Source organism: Rutidosis leptorrhynchoides, chromosome 5 (assembly GCF_046630445.1).
Source record: "Rutidosis leptorrhynchoides isolate AG116_Rl617_1_P2 chromosome 5, CSIRO_AGI_Rlap_v1, whole genome shotgun sequence".
NCBI lineage: Eukaryota > Viridiplantae > Streptophyta > Magnoliopsida > Asterales > Asteraceae > Rutidosis > Rutidosis leptorrhynchoides.
In genome coordinates this window covers 252,108,807-252,134,717 of record NC_092337.1, presented here as the reverse complement: position 1 = coordinate 252,134,717, position 25,911 = coordinate 252,108,807, and the positions used below count along the sequence as shown (strand labels likewise).

At 36.1% G+C, this 25,911-nt stretch overlaps 1 protein-coding gene across 1 annotated transcript; it reads left to right on the top strand.

Moving 5' to 3' along the window:
• The first annotated feature begins 232 nt into the window (after positions 1-232).
• On the top strand, positions 233-25,911 carry LOC139847520 (isocitrate dehydrogenase [NADP]-like). Its single transcript, XM_071837194.1, has 16 exons — positions 233-392; positions 758-801; positions 20,649-20,758; positions 20,848-20,885; positions 20,976-21,053; positions 21,146-21,199; positions 21,293-21,394; positions 21,645-21,736; positions 21,838-21,941; positions 22,087-22,155; positions 22,234-22,349; positions 22,447-22,481; positions 22,644-22,786; positions 24,812-24,934; positions 25,025-25,114; positions 25,598-25,911. Exons 1-15 carry the CDS (start codon positions 344-346, stop codon positions 25,104-25,106), a joined length of 1,239 nt encoding a protein of 412 aa, XP_071693295.1. The 5' UTR covers positions 233-343; the 3' UTR covers positions 25,107-25,114; positions 25,598-25,911.

Genomic DNA, 25,911 nt, shown 5'->3' with positions numbered 1-25,911 from the left:
TAACCCTTAAGTTATGTTGTGTAATTAATTTGTTATGGAATGTGCTAGGTTACCGCCTCTGTATTCTAGTGTGTAATCCATGGTTTCTGTATGCATAATGTGTAGATGGACATATTCATCAAAAAAAAAAAAAAAAAAAAAAAAAAAAAAAAAAAACAAAACGCATCCTTACTCTAAAAATAATTTTTTTATAGTTTTGATTTAAGCCCACCAACCACATTCCACCACCACCCTGTATAAAATAAAATATACGGAGTGACATAAAAAAACCATTTTCTTCATTTGAATCTCATATATAAAAACACACTGGTCTCCGACCGTCAATCAAAATCAATCCGTAGAAATGGGGTTTTCGAAGATCAAAGTTGCCAATCCAATCGTTGAGATGGACGGTATGTGCTACTACACTATATAACCTCACCAATCACCAGTGCCCTTAATCATTACACATCACATCTTAATATTTATTACAATCACTTATCAATTAATTATGTTTAATTCCGACAGATCTCCGTTGATTTAACATGTATCGATTCATCTTATTCAAGTTTAATATTATACAGTATATCTTCTTGCATTCGTGGTACCTTTGACTTATGACCTAATTACTGATACTGATTAATAATTGATTTTAAACCTATAATTTAGAGGTGGTGCTTATTTGGAACACTTAATCAGTATTATTTCTGTTGTAAGTTACTGATTGTTATCTGTTATTTATATTATATGAATGCTTATTTATTATTATGTTGTGCAGGAGATGAAATGACTCGTGTATTTTGGGAATCAATTAAGAATAAGGTTGGTTCTTTGTATATATTCCTCTATTATGCTAAAGTCCGATGAACAGTTAATTTTTTTGTCTATTTCTTAATCAAAAGTATTATTATATGTTACAAGTACTATTATTAACATTATATTTAATATTTAATAACCCTAAACCCTAAATCCTAAACCCTAAACTCTAAATCGGGCTAAATTTTACTTCACAAAACATGAAAAAAAAAAACGTTCACATTCTTCACGAACAATATTATCTTGAATGTTATTTTTGTCGATCGTTTTCCTGCCTAAATAATAACATTCATCACGAAGTGTCTTTTCTAAATGTTTATATTTTCGTGTGATCTTGATGCCGGAAAAAAAAAATTCCAAAAAAAACGAAAAAACAAATTTTTTTTTGCTTCCCCAATCCCCCCGCTTCCCCCCGATTGGTTACTTCCCCATTGATCCTGCCCATATATATATATATATATATATATATATATATATATATATATATATATATATATATATATATATATATATATATATATAGGGGCAGGATCAATGGTATCTGTTTTGCCTATATAGATGTGTATTGCATCTCGGTATCTATGTGTTTTTATTTAGGATATATATAGGGTCCCGTGTATATGTTTGTATCTGTATTCTGTATGTATGTGTCTATGTGTATATGTTTGTCTGTATCGGTACCTAGGTATATATTCCTATGATTGTATCTATGTATGCATGTTTAGGTATAGGTTTTTATACATGCTTATGTGTGTGTGGAAGCATATATATATATATATATATATATATATATATATATATATATATATATATATATATATATATATACATATGTGGGTGTGGGTGTGGGTGTGTGTGGGTGTGTGTGTGTGTGTTTTTTGATTGTTTGCATGTTTACTGGAATTTACATATTACTGCGCATTATATTATTCATGCTATCTGTCATGCTGCTGTGCATTACTGTTATATGTGTTTTCTTTTTGGCTACTTTGTATGGTTGCGTCTTCCCACGCGCACATAACTCTTACAGGTACGTATGCCCGCACTATAGCGTTTTAATGAGTTTTTCTTGGCCGGAGGTCCTTTAGGAAGCAATCTCTTGGCTCTCGAGTAGAGGGTGGGACGATCTTATCTAGTCGCGGGTTCTATACCCGTGGGTGGAGTAGTGACTTCCCTCTAATCTAGGGTTCGAGGAATGATTGTCTACACTCCACCTCCCCCATACCCTACACTCGTGGGATTGGTTATTGTTGTTGTTGTTGATATATATATATATGTATATATATATGTATATGTATATATATATATATATATATATATATATATATATATATATATATATATATATATATATGGGAGAGGAACCAGTGAGAACTTTTTTAGTGTGAGAACTCTATGAACTCCAAAATACACTGAAATTCGAGAAAAAAAGTGGCGGGCGAGCAAAAAACAAGGAATTCGAGCAAAAAAAAAAAAAAAAAAAAACACGGGCGAGCAAAAACTATTATTATTTTTTTGTTCGAATTACCAAAATGTCGAACACAAATTTGTTCGAATTTCAATTTTTTTGTTCGAATTCCTTGTGTTCATTTTTTTTTTGTTCGAATTTCAAAAATGTAGAACAAAAAATTGTTCGAATTTCACCATTTTTGTTCGAATTTCACATTTTTGTTCGCCCGCCTTTTTTTTTTTGTTCGAATTTCAACTTTTTTTGTTCAAATACCTTGTTTTTTGTTCGCCCCTCACTTTTTTTGCTCGAATTTCAGTGTATTTTGGAGTTCTCAGGGTCTCACACAAAAAAAAAGTTCTCATTTGATCCCTTTAATATTGGTAGGATCAAGGGGGAAGTAACCAATCGGGGGGAAGCAAATTTTTTTTATTTTTTTTTTCTTTTTTTTGAAAAAACTTTGTTCACGAACATTATAGATTGGATGAAAATATGAACATTTAATAACGACACTTTGTGATAAATGTTTTTATTTTGGCGGAAAAACGCTCGAAGAATTAATATATAACAATTATCGTGTTTTTCGAGCGTATTTTGAGGTTTTAGATATTAGGGTTTAGATATTAGGGTTTAGAAATTTAGGGTTTAGGGTTTAGATTTAGGATTTATATTGAGTTTTTAACACGAACGGTTTAGGGTTTAGGGTTTAGTGTTTTGGGTTTAGGGACTAAACCCAAAACACTAAACTCTAAACCATAAACTCTAAATCGAGCTAAATTTTTACAAAAAGCTCTTCACAAAACATGAAAAAAAAAACGTTAAAATTCTTCACGATCAATATTATCTTGAATGTTATTTTTGTCGATCGTTTTTCCGCCTAAATAATAACATTCATCACGAAGTGTCTCTTTTAAATGTTAATATTTTCATGTGATCTTGATGCCTGAAAAAAACAATTTCAAAAAAAAAGAAAAAAAAGTTTTTGCTTCCCACCGCTTCCCCCCGATTGGTTACTTCCCCATTGATCCTGCCTATATATATATATATATATATATATATATATATATATATATATATATATATATATATATATATATATATATATATATATATGTTAACACCTATTTCCTTATGAGGTAAGGCTTAGTGTGTTAGCACAATACTAGAAGTGACCTAGCTAAAGGTGGGGGAGTATTGCCGATTGATTTTTACCCTCGGGAAATAATCCCTGCAGACCCGGTTCACAAGTATAGAAACTTGTGGGGTGACTTTATCAATCTTTTGTCCGTTGAGCGTATAGCTGTTAGCCGGATGACTTCTAGTGAGAGAAAGTACTGTGAGAGAGAGAAAGGTGAAGTCTCTGCTCACAAGTTGTCAGAATATCTGAATGTGGAAAATGACGACCCAGGGGGTCTATTTATAGTGATAGATCCACCGGATTGTTCGGGGACATGTATCAGATGATGATACGTTATGTTATTCGTGATCCGAAATATGCGCTGGATGTGACGTTCTCCGGTCAGGGCTTAAGCGCTAGGCGGCCTTCAGGGCTTATGCATGACGGAAGCAGCCTGCACAGCGGAGAACGCTTGACGGACAGTTTCACAAAACCATTATTCTCAGTGTTCCTGATGCTATTTTCATGCGAATATTGTGCCTTTATGCGTGTATACGATAGGATACACCATTAATATATATATATATATATATATATATATATATATATATATATATATATATATATATATATATATATATATATATGGGTAGGATCAAGAGGGAAGTAACCATTCGGGGGGAAGCGGGGGAAGCAAAAACTTTTTTTTTTTTTCGTTTTTTGAAAAAACTTTTGTTTCCGAACATTATAGATGAGATGAAAATATGAACATTTAGTAGAGACACTTTGTGATAAATGTTTTTATTTTGGCGGGAAAACGCTTGAAGAAGTAATATATAACAATTATCGTGTTTTTCGAGCATATGTTGAGGTTTTGGCTATTGGGGTTTAGATATTAGGGTTTATAGGGTTTAGATATTAGGGTTTAGAAATTTAGGGTTTAGATTTAGGGTTTAGATTTAGGGTTTAGATTTAGGATTTAGATTGAGTTTTTAACACGAACGGTTTAGAGTTTAGGGTTTAGGGTTTAGGGTTTGGTGTTTTGGGTTTATGGAATAAACCCAAAACAACAAACCCTAAACCCTAAACCCTAAACCCTAAATCGGGCTAAATTTTACTTCACAAAACATGAAAAAAAGACGTTCATATTTTTCACGAACAATATTATCTTGAATGTTATTTTTGTCGATCGTTTTCCCGCCTAAATAATGACATTCATCACGAAGTGTCTCTTCTAAATGTTCATATTTTCGTGTGATCTTGATGCCGGAAAAAAAAAAAATTCCAAAAAAAACGAAAAAAATTATTTTTTTTGCTTCCCCCGCTTCCCCCCGATTTGTTACTTCCCCATTGATCCTGCCCCTATATATATATATATATATATATATATATATATATATATATATATATATATATATATATATATACATATACATATATTACTTATTAATTCTTATAAGTTTGTATCAATCATCGATTTACGTTTTGTATTATTATTATTATTAATTAATTTTTTAATTAAAATTATTATTATTATTATTGCAACACCACCACAACAACAACAATACCCAATCCCACAAAAGTGGGGTATGGGAGAGGTGGGTGTAGACAATCATTCCTCGTACCCTAGATTAGAAGGAAGTCACTACTCCACCCGCGGGTATAGAACCCGCTCCTAGATAAGGTCGTCCCTCCCTCTACTCTAGAGCAAAAGAGATTGCTTTCAAAAGGATCTCCGACCAGAAATGCTCATAAAAACGATATAGGTAGGGCAAATGATACGTACCTGTAAGAGTATATATATATATATACATACATACATACATACATACATTACTTTTTTATTTTATTAAAGGGTTTGTACCTAATGGTGTATCTTAGAGGATACACGCATAAAAACATCATTTTTATACAGAAAACTCGATCAAAGAGCACAAGAGATAACTAAATTTGGTGGTTTTCAGCATGTGCCGCCCAGCGTTTGGCAGGCCGCCCAGCGTCAAACGTAAGCCCTGCAGGTAGCTTCTATGCATAAGCCCTTTAACTCAGCGCGTGAACGGCACGCAGCCACATCAGCACACGCCACCGACATTCCGGATACTTCACGTAACAGAACCATTCAGTGATTGACACGTGTATCCCGTGAATTTCGGACATTCTACGCCTATAAATAGACCCCATGGGTCACCACATTTCACATCATTCTGATCTGAACTTCAGTCAGAGAGAAGTACACTTTCTCTCACACACAGTTCTTTCTCACTCTAAACATACATTACCCGCTTAGCAGCAATACGCTATACGGATCAATTCCAGATTGATCCTCAGTTTGATTGAGGCCACCCCACGGATCATCCATCCGTGTTCCGGGTCTGCAGAGATAATTTCTCGAGGGCAAACAACAATCAACATTATACGCCACACGCTGAGCAGCTACTTTTCTGTAATAGTACCTTACAGCCGCTATACGGAAAATCGTACTAACAGATGGCGCCACCCGTTCTAAAGGATCACTCGACTCTCAAGAGCAATCAAAGGCATACTAGAAAAATGATCCCTATTGAAGCAAACATGAAACATTCATGGCAAGCCGGACAACGGAGAAAAGCCGAAACATTGGAGGACTGGAAACAATAAATGATTGCTTTTCCTTCCATGTTTAACACCAATCCATCTGACGATCCTGTAGTTATTGAAGCTCGAATAGAAAATTGTGTTGTTGGAGGAATATATACTGATACCGGAGCAGGAGCAGATATCATGTATGAACATTGTTTTATACAACTACCGGACAGAGTTAAGGAAAAGCTAAAGGACACATTTGTTCCCTTAGCAAGTTTTGCTAATGATCCGTCATGGTCAGAAGGAAGCATAGTTTTAGAAGTAGTATTGGGAAAAACGCCATTTAAAAGAACTGCTCATATCGAATTTTTGGTTGTGAAAGCAAATTCGCAGTATAATGCCATTTTAGTTCGATCAGCTATGATGACATTCGGAGCTGTGACGTCAACGGTACACGGAATGATGAAATTTCCCACACTGGCTGGCATTGCCACGCTGTACGCTGAACGGAGAAGACCAATAGAATGTGTGCAAATAATCAGAACAGCTGTTAACCCAATCATTCATGAAGATGGGTCAGTATCACCAAATCCAGAGTTTCCAGATCAGAAAATCATAATTGGAAACACAATCGCAAAGGCAACAAGAGAAAAGCTTTATAAAATTTTAGCAACCAATTTAGACGTTTTTGCGTGGAAAGATTCTGATATGACTGGTGTACCACGTCATATAGCTGAACATAAGCTTGGTGTAAATCCAAATATCCCACCAGTATGTCAAAAGAAAAGAGGAATGGCTCCTGACCGAACAAAATTTCTCAGAGAGAGATGAAGTCAAAAAACTTGTGGAGGCTGGGATATTACGGGAAGTAAAATATCAGACATGGGTAGCGAATCCGGTGATGGTTAGAAAACCAGATAATTCATGGAGGATGTGCGTGGATTTTACAGATATCAATAAGGCATGTCCAAAAGACAATTACCCTTTACCAGAAATTGATTGGAAAGTAGAGTCCATCAGTGGATATCAATTTAAATCCTTTTTGGATGCATTCAAGGGATATCATCAAATCCCAATGGCAATACGTGATCAAGATAAAACAGCATTCCACACATCAGATGGAATTTTTTGCTATATCATGATGCCTTTCGGATTGAATAATGCAGGGGCAACTTACCAGCGCGTAATTGATAAAGCATTTAAAGATCAAATAGGTAAAAATGTAGAAGCCTATGTTGATGACATTGTTATCAAGAGCCATACAGAAGACAGTATGCTTAGAGATACTCTTGAAACGTTTGAATCATTACGAAAGGTCAATATGAAATTGAATCCTAAGAAGTGCACTTTTGGTATAGAAGAAGGCAAATTCTTAGGTTATATTGTTACAGAGAGGGGAATCAAGGCTAATCCAAAAAAGATTCAAGCAATTGAAAATATGGTATCTCCTAAAACAAAGAAAGAAGTTCAAAGCCTGAATGGAAGATTGGCAGCTTTAACAAGGTTTCTATCAAGAGCAGCAGATCGATCACTACCATTTATGAAGGTTTTAAATAGCTGTTTGAACAAAAAAAAATTTAAATGGACAGAAGAAGCAGAAAAAGCTTTTCAGGATATTAAGCAACTCTTGAAAGAATTACCTACTTTAACTGCACCAATAGAAGGAGAAACGTTAATTTTGTATTTGGCTGCTTCCGCAGAGGCCATCAGTTCGGTCTTGATCGCAGAACGGAAGGGAATACAAATGCCTATATATTTTGTCAGTAAAATATTGCAACAAAGTGAAGTTAATTATCCACTAATTGAAAAATTGGTGTATGCTTTAACACACACAGCTAGGCGACTCAGACGATATTTTCAAGCACATTCAATCCTGGTAATGACAGACCAGCCGATAAAACATATTTTGAGAAATCCAGAGTCATCAGGACGACTAGCAAAATGGGCAATTGAATTGGGAGAATATGAAATAAATTTTTCACCTAGACATGCAATTAAAGGTCAAATTTTGGCAGATTTTTTATTAGAAACAACAGAAAAGGTCGATCATCCGCAAAACGTTAAGGTCAGTAATCATGTTTGGGAATTGCACACTGATTGTGCATCAAGTGAGGAAGGTGTTGGTGCAGGATTAGTACTTACCAGTCCAGAACGTGAAGAGCATACGTATGCATTGAGGTTTTGTTTCTATGCATCTAACAATGAAGCAGAATATGAAGCATTGCTTTCCGGCCTCCGCATAGCGTCTGTAATGGGAATAACACATTTGCGTGCATATGTCGATTCTCAAATTGTAGCACAGCAGGTTAATGGAGGGTTTGAAGCTAAAGATGTCTCTATGAAACACTATTTGCAGTTAGTTGAGAAAATCTCAAAAAATTTTGAAACCTTGGAGGTTGTGCAAATACCAAGAAATAAAAATAAGAAGGCAGATGTTTTGAGCAAATTAGCAACATTAACATTTGATCATTTACATAAGAAAGTTTTGGTGGAGGCCTTAAAAGACAAATCGGTTGATGAAAAAGTTGTGGTTGCAACAGTTGAACAGGGGGAACCATATTGGATAACCCCCTATGTGAAATATTTGCAGGATGGAACACTGCCAACAGATGCCATGGAAGCAAGACGGATAAGAGTTAGTGCCCCACTTTACGTTCTGGAAAATGGAGTGCTTTATAGAAAATCATTCAGTGGGCCAAATTTAAGATGTTTAACACCACAGCAAGCAATTGATGTAGTCAAGGAAATGCATGAGGGATTATGTGCACAACATTCCGGTTATAGAACTGTGGTTGGACGGATTATGCGACAAGGGTACTATTGGCAGTCAATTTACAAAGATACATCAGAAGTAATTAAGACATGTGATGCCTGCCAGCGGCATGGAACCGTACAGCGCCTACCCAAGTATGATTTAATTTCAGTATCATCGGCATGACCATTTTGTAAATGGGCAATTGATATAGTAGGACCATTTCCAAGAAGTGTGGGAAATGCAAAATTCTTGGTTGTTGCAATTGACTTCTTCAGTAAGTGGGTTGAAGCAAAGGTATTGGCAAAAATCACTGGTGAGAATATAAAGAAATTCGTGTGGAACGACATTGTGTGCAGATACGGATTACCAAATGAAATTGTCAGTGATAACGGTAAATAGTTTGCAGATAACTCCTTCAGAAGCTGGTGTGAAGAGCTAAACATTCAACAAACATTTACTTCAGTTGCCCATCCACAAGCCAATGGGCAAGTTGAAGTAACAAACAAAGAAATTGTAGCCGACATAAAGGCTAGGTTGGGTTTGAGTCAGACTAAGTGGGTAGACGAATTACCATATGTTTTATGGGCTCACCGTACAACGCCAAAACGGAGCACGGGTGAAACACCGTTCAGCTTGGTGTATGGTACTGAAGCAGTAATACCAGCTGAAATTCGTGTTCCAACACAACGAATTTTGGCATTTGACACAGAAAGAAATTCATCCATCTTACGAGAAAACTTAAATTTATTGGAAGAAAGGCGAATCATGGCCGCCATCCGTCAAGCGGATGCAAAACAGAAAATGGCAAAATATTATAACAAACGAGTCAGATATGTGAAATTCAAGGAGGGGGACTTAGTGCTAAGAGATAATGAAGCAAGTAGACAGGAAAAACAAGGGAAGTTAGGGCCACGATGGGAAGGCCCATATAAAGTTGAAAAGGCACATCCTAATGGGTCATATACCCTTTCAGCCCCCTTCGGTGAAGAAATTCCACGAACATGGAATGCAATGAGCTTAAAGAAATTTTATGCGTAGTATTGCATGTTCGAATAGCTTGATCAACTATTTAGAGCATGAGATGCAATCATAAATGTAAAAATTTCTTTAAAGAAATAAGAATTCAGAAAACTTTCTTATGGCATATTATTCACAATTTTTATCCGGCCAAAGATCTTAATCAGATGTCACAAAGCAGTGTGTCATCCCTGCCTACAAAAGAGAAGTTTTTTCCTCGGTGGCAGAAGTTCAATCATAAACAAAAGATTGAAATGGCAGTGGATAAACGTAGAAATCCACTGAACATCCAGACAATAGAATGTGTCTATGACCGTCATGACGTAAAAATGATACAAGCAGTATATGACTAGTCATCCTTTTTGATTGTTTAAATCAAACATATAAAGCTTTGGCACAATTAACAACAAAGTAAATGCATATATAATATTCATTAACAGATAGTACAAACAACATCAATTATAATTTGACATTTAAAACATCGTCTATAGATGTAGCAGCATTATTACACAATTTCTAATTCAGGGAATGACAAATGCTCTATTTGATCACCTATCACTTTAAGTCTGTCTTCCGCATCAGGTTTCAATTGAGAAGTAAGTGCTTCAAGCAATACTTTTGGAAAGTCAGGCAAATCCCTTTTCAGGGTATCCAAAAACCTTATCCGGTCAGCGTCCAGCGCAACAGTTATGAATTCATCAAAAGGCTCAGTTAATTTCTTAGAAGTAAAAGCACTCTTCACAATCTTCGGAATACCTTCAATCAGACGCCTGGTCTCACCCTTACTTACCTCCAGTTGCTCCTTCAAGGACGCTTCAGACTGAGTTAAAGATGTTTCAGATTGAGTTAATGTATCAATTTTATGCAGATACCATTTTTCCTTTGTTGCCATTTGAACATAACGCGCCTCTGCAACATTTTTGGCGGCTGTAACGACCCGACCAAAACCGTTATTGACGGCGTCGTTAACTTAGGTCCCGTTGCGTGGTCGTAGTCCCTATATGAGACTCGTTTGACCAAAATTATGTCGCGTTCATTTGAAAGGTACAAAGTTTAGTTTAACAAACGGATCGACAATAAGTTTAAGTTTACAAAGTTATAAAGTATGAATGAAATAACTTGCGACAAAATTAGTTTGAAACCACAGTTGCTATAAATAGCGTAAGTAAGTAGACAAAAGTTTGAATCCAAAAATGCTATCCCTAGCGTATGCATGCATGGTAGACTCCAATCAAGTAATCAAAGAGTGCGGAAGCATGTATCAAATAGCCATGTGAAAACCTGAGAAAACATAGGAGAATCTGTCAACGCAAAAACGTTGGTGAAATCATAGGTTTGAGTAAGTGAGTAAAAGTAAAGTAAGTCGAACCACAAGATTTGCAAAGTTGAAATAATAGTAGTACATTCTAAAAGTTAATATTCACGAGCACCCAATTATCAAAGCTTAACGTTCCGTCCGTTGAATACCCCATCAATTAGTGCTAGAACAACACTGTTCCCAAAAATATATTTCATTCGTAAACGGTAGCGAACCGTTTGAATGAGGGTTTGTCAAACCCATATGGCCATATAACATAAGTTCTCGCTTACACCATCTGATGTAACTAATGATAATCGGATTGAGGATTTTCGTTCTAAACTCGTATGTAGAATGTTTGTTTTCCCGTTCGTGTGTTCACTTAGTTCAAAAGAATCGTTTATGTTTTCTCATCCCAAAAGTAAGTTCAAAAGAGTAAAAAGTGGGACTATGATCTCACCTCGAGTGCACGAGTATAAAGGTACTTCAACAAGTAAACGTGTGCATGAAAGTTGCTTAGCCTTGACCTAAACAAGTAAGTTATATCAATTGACCGGTTACGACACAAGGTCGGGTGAAATGTGTTCAATTAGTCCTATGGCTCGTTACGACTCGATTAAGTATAGCATGTGAATCACGTTGTCAAGTTTCATACAAGAAACAAGTATAAAAGCATGTTAGAATGATTGTATAAAAGTTTGGTTAAGTTTGGCTAAAAGTCAAACTTGGTCAAAGTCAACGAAAAAGTCAACACGTTCGGGTTCGGTCCCGAACTATTTTTCTGAGGTTTTTATTCATATATAAGCATATTAGAACAAGTTTCATGTGAATCGGAGGTCGATAGCTAGTCAAACATTTCGCGTGAAATGCGCCAAAGTGAGCAGAATCTGGCCAGGCGATTCTGCGCGCCGCGCGGGGATGTGGCGCGCCGCGCCACTACCTGGCCAGAGAATTCTGGTCAGTTTTCAAAGTATGCACGAACCAAAACACAAACATTCACATTTTATGATCCGCAAACAATTAGAACATGTATTTTATATCATCGGAAAGCTATTTCGACAAGGAATACAACTAACCACATATCATTAATCAAAAACATCATTTACAATAACCGAAAACTCGTCAATTGATCAAGAAAGGTTTATTTTCAAAGTTTCAAGTTCGTAAAACGTATTTTATGATTCGGGAATCCAATTTACACATACGATATGCCGTTTTGAAGGTAATGAAGCATACATTACAACTAAACACTTACTAATAACATTTCATGGCATTCGAAACATCAAAAGCTCGTTTTAAGTCTATCAAACCCTAACCAAAATCCGCAAAAATCAATATTCATGTTTTTGAAGTTTTCTTAATCAACCTACGCATCAAAACGAAGCTAGTGATACTAGTAACACAATTAAAACATGAACTTTAACAATCAAACAACATTTAATCTTCCGAAATGCAAGATTAAGCAAACCCATTTCAAATGTTCAAACTAGTTACTCAAAACAACAAATCGAGCAAGTAAATCATATATTCATGCTAGACACGAGCCATAGACACTAACTAACACAATTTCAAATCAAAAACACGAATTTAGAGAAATCTAGAGTTTTAGAAATGTTACCCAAACGAGATGAAGTTGGTACCAAATTGTAGAGGATGAAGAGAGGATTCCAAATATGTAATTTGTTTTGTTGTAAGCCTCCTAGATCGAATTTAGATGATGAATGATTGAATTTGGTGTTTGTGTGTGTGTTCTTGATAGAGAGAAAGAGAGAGAGGTGGAGAGATTGAATGGTGGTGAAATGGGTTGACTAGTTGACCTAGTCAACTAGTTTGCCCATTTGGCAACTCCGGTCCCTCGAGTTTCAAAGCGGGTGTGGGATTTAACCGATCGAATATTTTTAAAACGCAAGTTAACGAGAGATGTTATAATTAAATGACGGAATTATTATGAACGTTAGCCAACGGAAACTACGAATTTAAATAACGAAAGGTATTATTTAAAAGAAAAAGACGGTGTTAAAAATAAATTTAACGGAAAAAGGCGGGATGTTACATTATCCACAACTCAAAAGAAATTTCGTCCCGAAATTTAGTTGGAAGTAGTAGTTGTTGAATCTTACTCGAGATCTTGCGTTGTAAATTCTACGAATAAGTGAAGGTACGTCCTTGAGTATTTCCACGAATTTTGACGGTCGGGATCATATGTTGTTTTAAGGTTTGGCTTCACGATTTATGGTTTCAACCGGTCCTCCTAGGAAGTGAGGTTTATCGTCGATAGTGAGTTCATCAAAGGAGATAGCAAGTTCTCGTTTCGCAAAACACGTCTTTGAGTTGATACATCGAATGTAGGATAAACGGGGACTCAAAATGAGTCGGAAAAGTCTAAACGGCTAGCGACGGGTCCAAAACACCCCAAGAATTTAAAGGATCAAAATATCGCGGATTTAGCTTCCTACGTTTTCCCGAAACGGATTGCACCTTTCCAAGGTGCGACTCTTAACGTGACGCGGTTTCCCACGTGGAATTTGAAATGTTTACGTCTAACATCGGCGTAGCTCTTGGTGATTACGAGTCGCGTTGGGTTTTACCTGAATATGAATAAATTTTCTCGGTTGCTCATGAATAACCTCGGCCCCGGTGAATTGATCATCGTTTACTTGGTTCGACAAAGGAGAATGACGTTTCCGGTCACATGTGGTTTCAAAAGGAGTGACGTTAAAACCCGAATGAAAATCATTGTAGTACGAGGATTCGGTTAAAGGAAAAATACTTTTCTCAAGTAAATTTGAAGTTGGTAATACAAACTTGTATTATGGTTTCCAAGGTTTAAATCGCATGTTTGTTCGGTCCGTCGGGTTGTGGATGGTACGCGGTACTCATGTCTAAATGCGGTCCCGAGGCTTTTTGTAAGGTACTCCAAAATCTAGAAGTGAAACGAGGATCTCGATCCGAAACGGGGTACATTTCCCTAAGGCATATTGAACAAGTTTGCTAGGAATCGAAAACGTTAGCTAGGACAAGTTTCTCAAGAAAATTCGCGTCGTGGAAGATTTATCGGTTTTCAAATACGTTCGTCGAGACTATTCACCCTCGAGGCGAATTCTAGCATAACGTGGAGAGTCTCTCTCCATTGGGAATTTAGAATAAGGACCCCCTGAACCGGAAGTACGAGGGTGATGCAAAAGAAGTTTCCGCCTCGGTGCGAGCATAACGAGTAAATCGTAATTAGTCAATAAGACTGTGCGAGGACGAGATAGTATACACGTGTAACATACGGTTGAAGTCGAGAGGAATCGGTAATTCATTCGGAAGCATAAGTATAGTTCGACAAAAGTCGAAGGGGTGTCCCCGGTATGGTTGTTATCAATATTCTCGGAGTTTTCGGATGTCCAAACATGAAAGGATGAAGTCATGTACATGGCACATGGTGGTGTTTAGGTTGATCGAGTCTAACCACCATCACGCGTCACTAGAACTTTGGTATGTCTTACCGTAATATAACCACGTTGATCGAGTGTCGTTATATTACGCTAACTCATACCTCCATTCCCACATCACTCTATAGATTCAAGTTCGTGTCATCACGAAAATCTAAAATGAACAAAATGTAACGACGTCTCAAACGTGACTCGTATTAAATCGAAAGAATTTCTGCAACTCTAAGGAAGCGTTCCCCGAGGGAAGTGTATAAATGATTGTTCACGTCAATGTGGTTCGAGTCAGACAATAAGGTATTCAGGTATGAAAAGAGTAACGAGTTATGATAACGAGTAGCACGCAACCGTAGCGATAAATGGTGATGACGATACTCACCTAGAGTAGTGATGGTAGTAACACCAAAAAGTAGATAGTAAGAAACACCAGTGGGAAACCGATAGTAAATTGAAACGGTGGCGAATAACAATCCGGGAGACAGAGTTCCCGAACAAGTGTGACTAATGAAGTCGTCGTCATCCATACGTGTATGAATCATGAATTTACGTGTGTTACCAAGAAGTGGCGGAATACGAGTTCGTAAGATGAAAACTTGGTACCATCAAGAATTTTGCCTAAGAATGATTCAAATATAATGCACAAGTAGTCAAGTAAGTGCTATCTATAGCAAATGTATGTCAGAATGCAATGGCTAACTATCCGGTTGTAGTCTAGACTCACTAATGCATCCTAACGACTCTGTTAGACACACTAATGCACGTCCTAGTTCCCTACAACCAACGCTCTGATACCACTTGTAACGACCCGACCAAAACCGTTATTGACGGCGTCGTTAACTTAGGTCCCGTTGCGTGGTCGTAGTCCCTATATGAGACTCGTTTGACCAAAATTATGTCGCGTTCATTTGAAAGGTACAAAGTTTAGTTTAACAAACGGATCGACAATAAGTTTAAGTTTACAAAGTTATAAAGTATGAATGAAATAACTTGCGACAAAATTAGTTTGAAACCACAGTTGCTATAAATAGCGTAAGTAAGTAGACAAAAGTTTGAATCCAAAAATGCTATCCCTAGCGTATGCATGCATGGTAGACTCCAATCAAGTAATCAAAGAGTGCGGAAGCATGTATCAAATAGCCATGTGAAAACCTGAGAAAACATAGGAGAATCTGTCAACGCAAAAACGTTGGTGAAATCATAGGTTTGAGTAAGTGAGTAAAAGTAAAGTAAGTCGAACCACAAGATTTGCAAAGTTGAAATAATAGTAGTACATTCTAAAAGTTAATATTCACGAGCACCCAATTATCAAAGCTTAACGTTCCGTCCGTTGAATACCCCATCAATTAGTGCTAGAACAACACTGTTCCCAAAAATATATTTCATTCGTAAACGGTAGCGAACCGTTTGAATGAGGGTTTGTCAAACCCATATGGCCATATAACATAAGTTCTCGCTTACACCATCTGATGTAACTAATGATAATCGGATTGAGGATTTTCGTTCTAAACTCGTATGTAGAATGTTTGTTTTCCCGTTCGTGTGTTCACTTAGTTCAAAAGAATCGTTTATGTTTTCTCATCCCAAAAGTAAGTTCAAAAGAGTAAAAAGTGGGACTATGATCTCACCTCGAGTGCACGAGTATAAAGGTACTTCAACAAGTAAACGTGTGCATGAAAGTTGCTTAGCCTTGACCTAAACAAGTAAGTTATATCAATTGACCGGTTACGACACAAGGTCGGGTGAAATGTGTTCAATTAGTCCTATGGCTCGTTACGACTCGATTAAGTATAGCATGTGAATCACGTTGTCAAGTTTCATACAAGAAACAAGTATAAAAGCATGTTAGAATGATTGTATAAAAGTTTGGTTAAGTTTGGCTAAAAGTCAAACTTGGTCAAAGTCAACGAAAAAGTCAACACGTTCGGGTTCGGTCCCGAACTATTTTTCTGAGGTTTTTATTCATATATAAGCATATTAGAACAAGTTTCATGTGAATCGGAGGTCGATAGCTAGTCAAACATTTCGCGTGAAATGCGCCAAAGTGAGCAGAATCTGGCCAGGCGATTCTGCGCGCCGCGCGGGGATGTGGCGCGCCGCGCCACTACCTGGCCAGAGAATTCTGGTCAGTTTTCAAAGTATGCACGAACCAAAACACAAACATTCACATTTTATGATCCGCAAACAATTAGAACATGTATTTTATATCATCGGAAAGCTATTTCGACAAGGAATACAACTAACCACATATCATTAATCAAAAACATCATTTACAATAACCGAAAACTCGTCAATTGATCAAGAAAGGTTTATTTTCAAAGTTTCAAGTTCGTAAAACGTATTTTATGATTCGGGAATCCAATTTACACATACGATATGCCGTTTTGAAGGTAATGAAGCATACATTACAACTAAACACTTACTAATAACATTTCATGGCATTCGAAACATCAAAAGCTCGTTTTAAGTCTATCAAACCCTAACCAAAATCCGCAAAAATCAATATTCATGTTTTTGAAGTTTTCTTAATCAACCTACGCATCAAAACGAAGCTAGTGATACTAGTAACACAATTAAAACATGAACTTTAACAATCAAACAACATTTAATCTTCCGAAATGCAAGATTAAGCAAACCCATTTCAAATGTTCAAACTAGTTACTCAAAACAACAAATCGAGCAAGTAAATCATATATTCATGCTAGACACGAGCCATAGACACTAACTAACACAATTTCAAATCAAAAACACGAATTTAGAGAAATCTAGAGTTTTAGAAATGTTACCCAAACGAGATGAAGTTGGTACCAAATTGTAGAGGATGAAGAGAGGATTCCAAATATGTAATTTGTTTTGTTGTAAGCCTCCTAGATCGAATTTAGATGATGAATGATTGAATTTGGTGTTTGTGTGTGTGTTCTTGATAGAGAGAAAGAGAGAGAGGTGGAGAGATTGAATGGTGGTGAAATGGGTTGACTAGTTGACCTAGTCAACTAGTTTGCCCATTTGGCAACTCCGGTCCCTCGAGTTTCAAAGCGGGTGTGGGATTTAACCGATCGAATATTTTTAAAACGCAAGTTAACGAGAGATGTTATAATTAAATGACGGAATTATTATGAACGTTAGCCAACGGAAACTACGAATTTAAATAACGAAAGGTATTATTTAAAAGAAAAAGACGGTGTTAAAAATAAATTTAACGGAAAAAGGCGGGATGTTACAGCGGCAACAGCAGCCTCTAATTCAAGCTTGGCAATTTTCAGTGCCTCTGCGTCTCTTTCAATTTTTTCAGATTTGTCACGATGCACTTGGTCAGAACGTTCCAAACGCTTCAGATTATTGAATTCAGACGCAATATTAAAAATAATGCCTTGTACTTGACATTTTCGGGCATCACCATCTGATAAACTCTCAAAGAATTTAATAAGTGAAGGCGACAACATTGCTTCAAGATACTTCATAAAATCCTCATAATTGCCAGGAGGACCAGCTAGGAGAGTTGTTAACCCACCAGTATCCAAATTAGGAATGCTAATTTGTGAACTACTTTCCCTTGCTCTGATATGCTCAGCGGAGGGCGGAAGAGCAAGTTTCCTCAGTGCTCCTTCTTCCGCTGTCATGGTTGAATTAAAATAACAGTTGTTATTCAAGAAGTTTTTCCAGTTCAGAAAAGAAGATTCACAATTCAATATTAGATATTTATCAGGATCAACATTATAATAACCACCATTGCTAGGCAAGTGGAAAAAGCAATAAAGGTTTTCTTCTGCAATTGATTCAAAAGAAAGATTACCAGCAGCACGACGTTTCCTTGAATTTGGTCGACTTAAAGGCACATCATCATCATCCTCAAGCTCATTTTCACACAAACTATTCTCCAGCGTCTCATCAGCCAATTTTTCAGATAAAAATTGCAGATCATTAAATCTGGTGTAACGCAAAGCGGCGAGTGGAGTAATCACTAAGATCACAAACATACAGTAATTATTACACAGATAATGACAATTACATAACAAAATTTTAATCAGAATATACCTTTATTTTTCAACATAACAATGGCACAGCCACGAGTTTCTGCATCCCATTCAGCATTAAGGGAGCATAAAGAGAGCATATGTTCTGGATAGTGACGGTTTGGAATTCTCTCTTTTTTAATCGCATTTAATATTTTTCGTTCCTCGGATGTTATTCTTGGATGAATAACTTTAGGGGGATCAAGCGATGTACGCCAATAACTAGCTTGAAGGCAATAAGTGGGGATAACTTATTAATAAAGAAAAACGAACTCTGCCAATTCTCATTTGTATCACCAGAATTAAGCAAAAATCCATCAAGAGTAAGACAAAACCATCCTTTATCATAACGTTTTATGGTTGCAAGATTAGAAAAAAGACGAACAGAGGGGGTAATATTTCGAGCCATACAATACATCTCGAACAGCATGATTTTACGAATAGACATAGGCTCAAATTGTCCAACACTAACACCATAGAAGCAGCAAACATCTAAGTAGAATTTCGTAAAAGGAATACGAAGGTGAGAAAAGTATAGAGCACGGCCGTAAATAGCAACCTTTCCAGAAGGAGGGTGACAAGCACGATCATGTGGGCCTGGAACAGTAGCATCGGCACCAAAAAATTTGAGAAATGCAACTCTGACACGATCAAGTTAAGTTGAAGAAATTCTGCTTGGAATATCTTCAACATTAAAAATAGCCATTGATTGGGAAGTTAAGAAAGGAATTTTGTGACAGAAGTTTAAGGTAGATGAAGGAAATAAATTCAGATTGAAGTAAATATGACACAGTACAAATTGGGTATTACATAACAAGCAGAAGATGAACAGCTGACGGTTAATCGCATGGTTGATATACTACCACGTGTCGGGCGTACAAAAATGCGGGAGAAATAAATTTAATTGAAAATGAAATTCAAATTTCAAAAAGGTACTTTCTGCAGGTCATAATCAAAAAGTAACTGACATGGCAGAGAAAGTTCGGCTACAGCAGGTTCTTGTTCCCCAGAAAAAAGGCATTACTTATTTTTTAGTTTAATGACTTTATTTTTTACAAAAATAAAGACATTAAACTGGGGGGATTTAATGGTGTATCCTAGAGGATACACGCATAAAAACATCATTTTTATACAGAAAACTCGATCAAAGAGCACACGAGATAACTAAATTTGGTGGTTTTCAGCATTTGCCGCCCAGCGTTTAGCAGGCCGCCCAGCGTCAAACTTAAGCCCTGCAGGTAGCTTCTATGCATAAGCCCTTTAACTCAGCGCGTGAACGGCACGCAGCTACATCAGCATACGCCACCTACATTCCGGATACTTCACGTACCAGAACCATTCAGTGATTGACACGTGTATCCCGTGAATTTCGGACATTCTACGCCTATAAATAGACCCCCTGGGTCACCACATTTCACATCATTCTGATCTGAACTTCAGTCAGAGAGAAGTACACTTTCTCTCTCACACAGTTCTTTCTCACTCTAAACATACATTACCCGCTTAGCAGCAATACGCTATACGGATCAATTCCAGATTGATCCTCAGATTGATTGAGGCCACCTCACGGATCATCCATCCGTGTTCCGGGTCTGCAAAGATAATTTCTCGAGGGCAAACAACAATTAACATTATACGCCACACGCTGAGCAGCTACTTTTCTGTACTTACAGCCGCTATACGGAAAATCGTACTAACAGTACCAATCGTCAATGTACGTTTTGTAATTATAAACTATTGAAAAATTGTTTAAGGTATATAGCGATATTATTTCCCGCAGCAACCCGGGTATTTCCCACTTGTTTAAACTATAAGAGAGAAATTTTTATAGATTAAACACAAAAGTGAATAGATTTATTGTTTTCTTTTCTCTCTCTCTCTCTCTCTCTCTCTCTCTTTTTTTTTTTTTTTTTTCTTTCATTTTTACTTATTATATTATATTTAAAAAAAAATAAATAAATATAATATATGATAAAAACGGTTCATATACATACAAGTGCACTTTCAACATTGCAGCATGATGTCTGTACCTTACTATTATGCATATGCATCATATCATATATATATATATATATATATATATATATATATATATATATATATATATATATATATATATATATATATATATATATATATATTATAGATAGTTGTATAAAAAAGGCGAAATACTCATTTTATAATCGTGCTTATATATATGTGAATGTATTGCAGCTCATCTTTCCTTTCTTAGATCTAGACATCAAATATTATGACCTTGGTCTTCTTAATCGTGATGCAACTGATGATAAAGTTACTATCGAAAGTGCCGAAGCTACTCTTAAGTAAGTCCATGACGTTTAAGCATGTTTTTATTTTTATTTATTTTTTATTTTGATTTGCTATATCATATTTATATGTAATACAAATTTAGGTACAATGTTGCTATTAAGTGTGCTACCATTACTCCAGGTACGTATATAGTATATTCAATTTACTCTTACTCTAAGTATATCATTAAACATCTGTATGTTGAAAATCGATAATGTTGTCTTGTTATAGACGAGGCTCGTATGAAGGAGTTTACTTTGAAGAGTATGTGGAAGAGTCCAAATGGGACGATCAGGAATATTTTAAATGGTTAGTGTTGTTATTAGTTGAAAAGATGTACGTATTGTCTGCATTGCGCATATAGATTTTGATGTTACGAGCTTCTTTTTTGATTGGCGTAGGGACTGTCTTTAGGGAACCAATTCTGTGCAAAAACATCCCCAGGTTGATTCCAGGTGATTATTAATTCTGTTGTTGTTGTTGTTTTTTTTTTTATTTTTATTTAATAGTTTGGATGGCGTGTAGTTACAATGGTTTTTTATGTGTAGGATGGACAAAGCCAATATGCATTGGAAGACATGCGTTTGGTGATCAGTACAAAGCTACCGATGCAGTGATTAAAGGACCTGGAAAATTGAAGATGGTTTTTGGTATGGTTACTACTTTCCTCGATACTTGGTTTTAAGTAGTCGTGGCAATTTTGACCCATTTATATATGAATGGGTCAAATATGTCAGACAGTCATTCTAAGTGTTTTCACATGCATAAGAAGTTTTTATAATTCCTTTTACTACATAAAGAGTTTGTGTTTGTTAATATATCGTTTTCTTTAAATAAGCACCTTAACTATAGTTATATAAAATATAATATAATATATAATTATATAAATTCGTGCATCAGTTCCTGAAGGACAGGGTGAAACGACAGAGTTAGAGGTTTATAACTTCACTGGTGCTGGAGGGGTAGCTTTGTCAATGTACAATACTGATGAGGTGTGTATTTTATATAATAAGGGTCATTTTAGTCTTTTTTTCCCCTTTATTATGGTCAATATCAAGTCTAACATTTATGTGCTTCATCACATCATGATTAGTCCATTACTTCTTTCGCTGAGGCATCAATGAACACGGCTTACCTGAAAAAATGGCCACTTTATTTAAGCACAAAGAACACCATTCTGAAGAAATATGATGGAAGGTGCATTACATTACATTATTTTTTCTTCACTTTTCAAATCTTTTAATCACATTTTGTCATGAATATGTGAAGATTTGTTGTGTATGTGTGTATAGAAAGCGCATATTTGATATTTGTTTGATCATCTTTCTTTCGTTTGATAAAGGTTTAAGGACATATTCCAAGAAGTTTATGAAAAGAATTGGAAGTCAAAGTTTGAGGCTGCTAGGATATGGTGAGTTACTCAACAAGTTTTCTGAATTTCTTGTTTGTTTTAACAAAACTTACGTCATCTTCTTGCAACTATTCACAGGTATGAACACCGTCTAATCGACGATATGGTTGCTTATGCTCTTAAGAGTGATGGAGGTTATGTATGGGCCTGCAAAAACTACGATGGTGATGTCCAAAGTGATTTCTTAGCTCAAGGTACGCATTATACTTTGGTAGCCTTTGTAATCGGGCCGTACACAAAGGATTATGATGTCACGAGTTTTTTTATTTATTTTATTTTCTTTATCTTCAGGTTTCGGATCTCTTGGACTAATGACGTCCGTCCTGGTAATTTTCTTTCTTATTTGGTTGCTCTTTTACCTGCTCTTGATACCTAACTATTTATTTTTGTATCATTTTTTTTACAAATGAACCATGAGATCAATTTGAGTTAGTGCTTTGTAATGTGTTCGTTCCGAATGGATTCTGATGTACGAAATCTGGTTGTAGGTGTGTCCTGATGGGAAGACCATTGAAGCCGAAGCAGCTCATGGGACTGTGACACGTCATTACCGGGTGCACCAAAGGGGTGGAGAAACTAGCACAAACAGCATTGCCTCAATTTTCGCTTGGACCCGAGGGCTCGCCCACAGGTTTAGTATATTAACGTTTCTTCTCATTACCAAAATAGGTGTTATTCCCTCCGTCCCAAATCTATTGTCAGGTATTAAATTAATCGTCCACTTACATAAATACATAATACTCCGTAATAAAGATGTGAAGTTCTATTTTATCCTGCAAGACAAAAAATTGGGTAAAAAGTAAGGGGTAAGAAAGTAAACAAAAAGTACAATGTAATTATGATAGTTCTTAAACTATATATATATATTTTTTTTTAATTGGGGACAATAGATTTGGGATGGAGTAAGTATTTGTTTTTTTATATATTTTTTTTTTTTAAAGCAACTTTGTATTATATACAAATGAACAGATTTTAGATAATACAGTGGGTGAGATATATGATCAACACCCCACCTACACACGAAGAGTTTTACAAACATAGTATGCAACAAGTCTAAATGCATACTGTATCATGACCCATACCTACACCTACACCTAAACCTTTCACAAACATAAATCAAATATACATACATCATAACAAACACAATCACTCAGAAACTGTAAAATTTATCATCCTGGGTCCAGATTGTTGACAATTGAGACGATTGCCGAATGATGTGCAACTTTTTCACAATTGCCGAATGATGTGCAACTTTTAACCATTGAGACGATTTGATCAATTTCACCATGTAGCCTGCCTGTAATGCGTCTTGACCAGCTCTAGTTGAAGATCCAGCAACCACTCGAAAACACAACCCTATCTTTGACCGAAGCACATTTATCTGTTTCAAGCTGATAAAGCCTCAGAAATTTATCCTCGAACATGCCATCACCAACCAAACAGTCCTCCCAAAACAACAAATTTTGACCAGTACCTACTCTTCTTTCAAATAGCTCCTCAAAAGTTAATCCACATTTTCCCATATCGACATGTATTCTGCTAATGCAGCGCCAAACTGAAAAGAACTTAAAAGATTGATTATTATTAGTATTTCCCAACCCCCCGTCCCTCCCGTATATGCTTTTAATAACTTTAAACCAAATGGCATCATTTTCGACCCGAAACCGCCACCACCATTTACCCAAAAGCGCTAAATTTTTTTATTTAAGTGACCCGATGTTTAGCCCGCCCTCCTTGTATGGTAAAAATATAGAATCCCAACCAACCTAAGACAATTTGAAATTTTCGCCCGACCCGCCCCAGAAAAACTTACGACGCATACTTTCAAGCCGGTTGATGAGAGGGAGCACGAAACAAAGAGAAGTAGAGAGGTAAGCTACTAAGAACCGTTTTGACGAGTGTTAATCTTCCCCCGAATGACATAGTTCGTGCCTTCCAATCCGATAACCGCTTATTAATCACCAAGTCACAAGCTTCTTTATGATTCATCTTGTGACCAATTGGCATTCCCAAGTAAGTCAAGGGTAACTTACCTGCAATGCATCCAAAACTAAAAGCCATGGCTTCAACCTCCTGTTGTGGCACTCCAACACCATACATAAAACTTTTGTTCATGTTTATCTTAAGACCTGAGACTTTCTCAAAGCACTTTAATGTTTTATGCAGATTGCTAACGTTCCTCTTACCCCATTTACCAAAGAAGATGGTATCATCCGCAAATTGCAAGTGTGATATATTAACTTTATTGTCACCCAACTCACTCCCGCTTATAAGCCCATCTCTAATTGCAATGTTGGCAAGGATATTCAAACCTTCACTAGCAATGATTAAAAGATATGGGGAAAGAGGATCACCTTGCCGAATACCTCTTTGAAGATTAAATTCTTTAGTAGGCGATCCGTTGACCAAAACCGAAATTGACGCCGATTTGATGGATAAAATTTTCTCTCTCTTGATTTGAATAGTTGACCCCAAATCTTTATATCAATTGATTATCTTGTAAGTAGTTATTGTGCTAAATATAATTACAAAAACTAGATCAGTCAAATGCTAAAATGTTATCAATAAATTGAGTTACTAAGTTTTATGTTTGAAAAATACACTCCAAACGACTACCGGTTTAGTCCCAAATATTAATTATGAATTTTTTGTGCAGAGCAAAGTTGGATGAAAATGCTAAGCTTTTGGATTTTACTGAAAAGTTAGAAGCAGCTTGTATTGGAGTAGTTGAATCAGGCAAGATGACTAAGGATCTTGCACTCATTATCCATGGATCCAAGTAGGTCAACTTGATAGTTTCAATTTAATCGATGTTGAACTTTTTGTACGGTTGATTATTAACTATTAATACTTGTTTAATGTCTATCAGGCTCAGCAGGGAGCACTACTTAAACACCGAAGAATTCATTGATGCTGTAGCAGATGAGCTCAAAGCAAAACTCTCCGCCTAATAATCAGTGTATGCATAAATAACTTAATTTTTTTTTTTACATAGATAGATTCTATTGGATATATTCTTTGATTTTTAGATTAGTTTTATAGAAATTCATAGTTTGTGTACGCATACGGGATGTGGCAAAATAGGCAGATTAGGCGGGTTTGGTAACAAGTCAAACTGGTACTTTACAACATTCTACAATCAATGTTGTAAAAGTCGCGAGTCGTGGACGAGTCGAACATTGACCAACTTTTAGTAATAAATTATTTAAACATATATCTAAATTACACATAAATAAAACATAAATTTTACATAGATATAATGCACAAAATCTAATTTTAAAAAAATTGACTTAACTTTAACTTTGACCGACTCAGACCCCACTCGGCACTCAGCTCGACTTTGACCCAACTTTTTAGCATTGACCGACTCAGACCCGATTCACCCTTAATTATGTAGTAATCATGTTAACTGATATCACTGTTGGTGGTTACCTGTATGCAGCAAGCTACTTATTGGATAAGACAGATGCATGGAGGTTAAAAGTGGGTGAAAGAAACTAAGGAGTAAGCGATAGAAAATGGGTGGGTTTCTAATTCTGTGATTTTTATTTTTTTCTACAATATTTCGTATTGATTGAATGAATGAACTAGTTCTCCACTTTTATTAGATCTGTATTGTTTTGGGTCTAAATAAAGGAAGGTTTTGTAATCTGCTTTTGAACAAGTCTTCTTATTATATGAATATGTAATATATGTAATGTAATCTGCATAATCTGATGGAAATCTAAACATTTGGGCGTATTTGGTCTAGGCAAT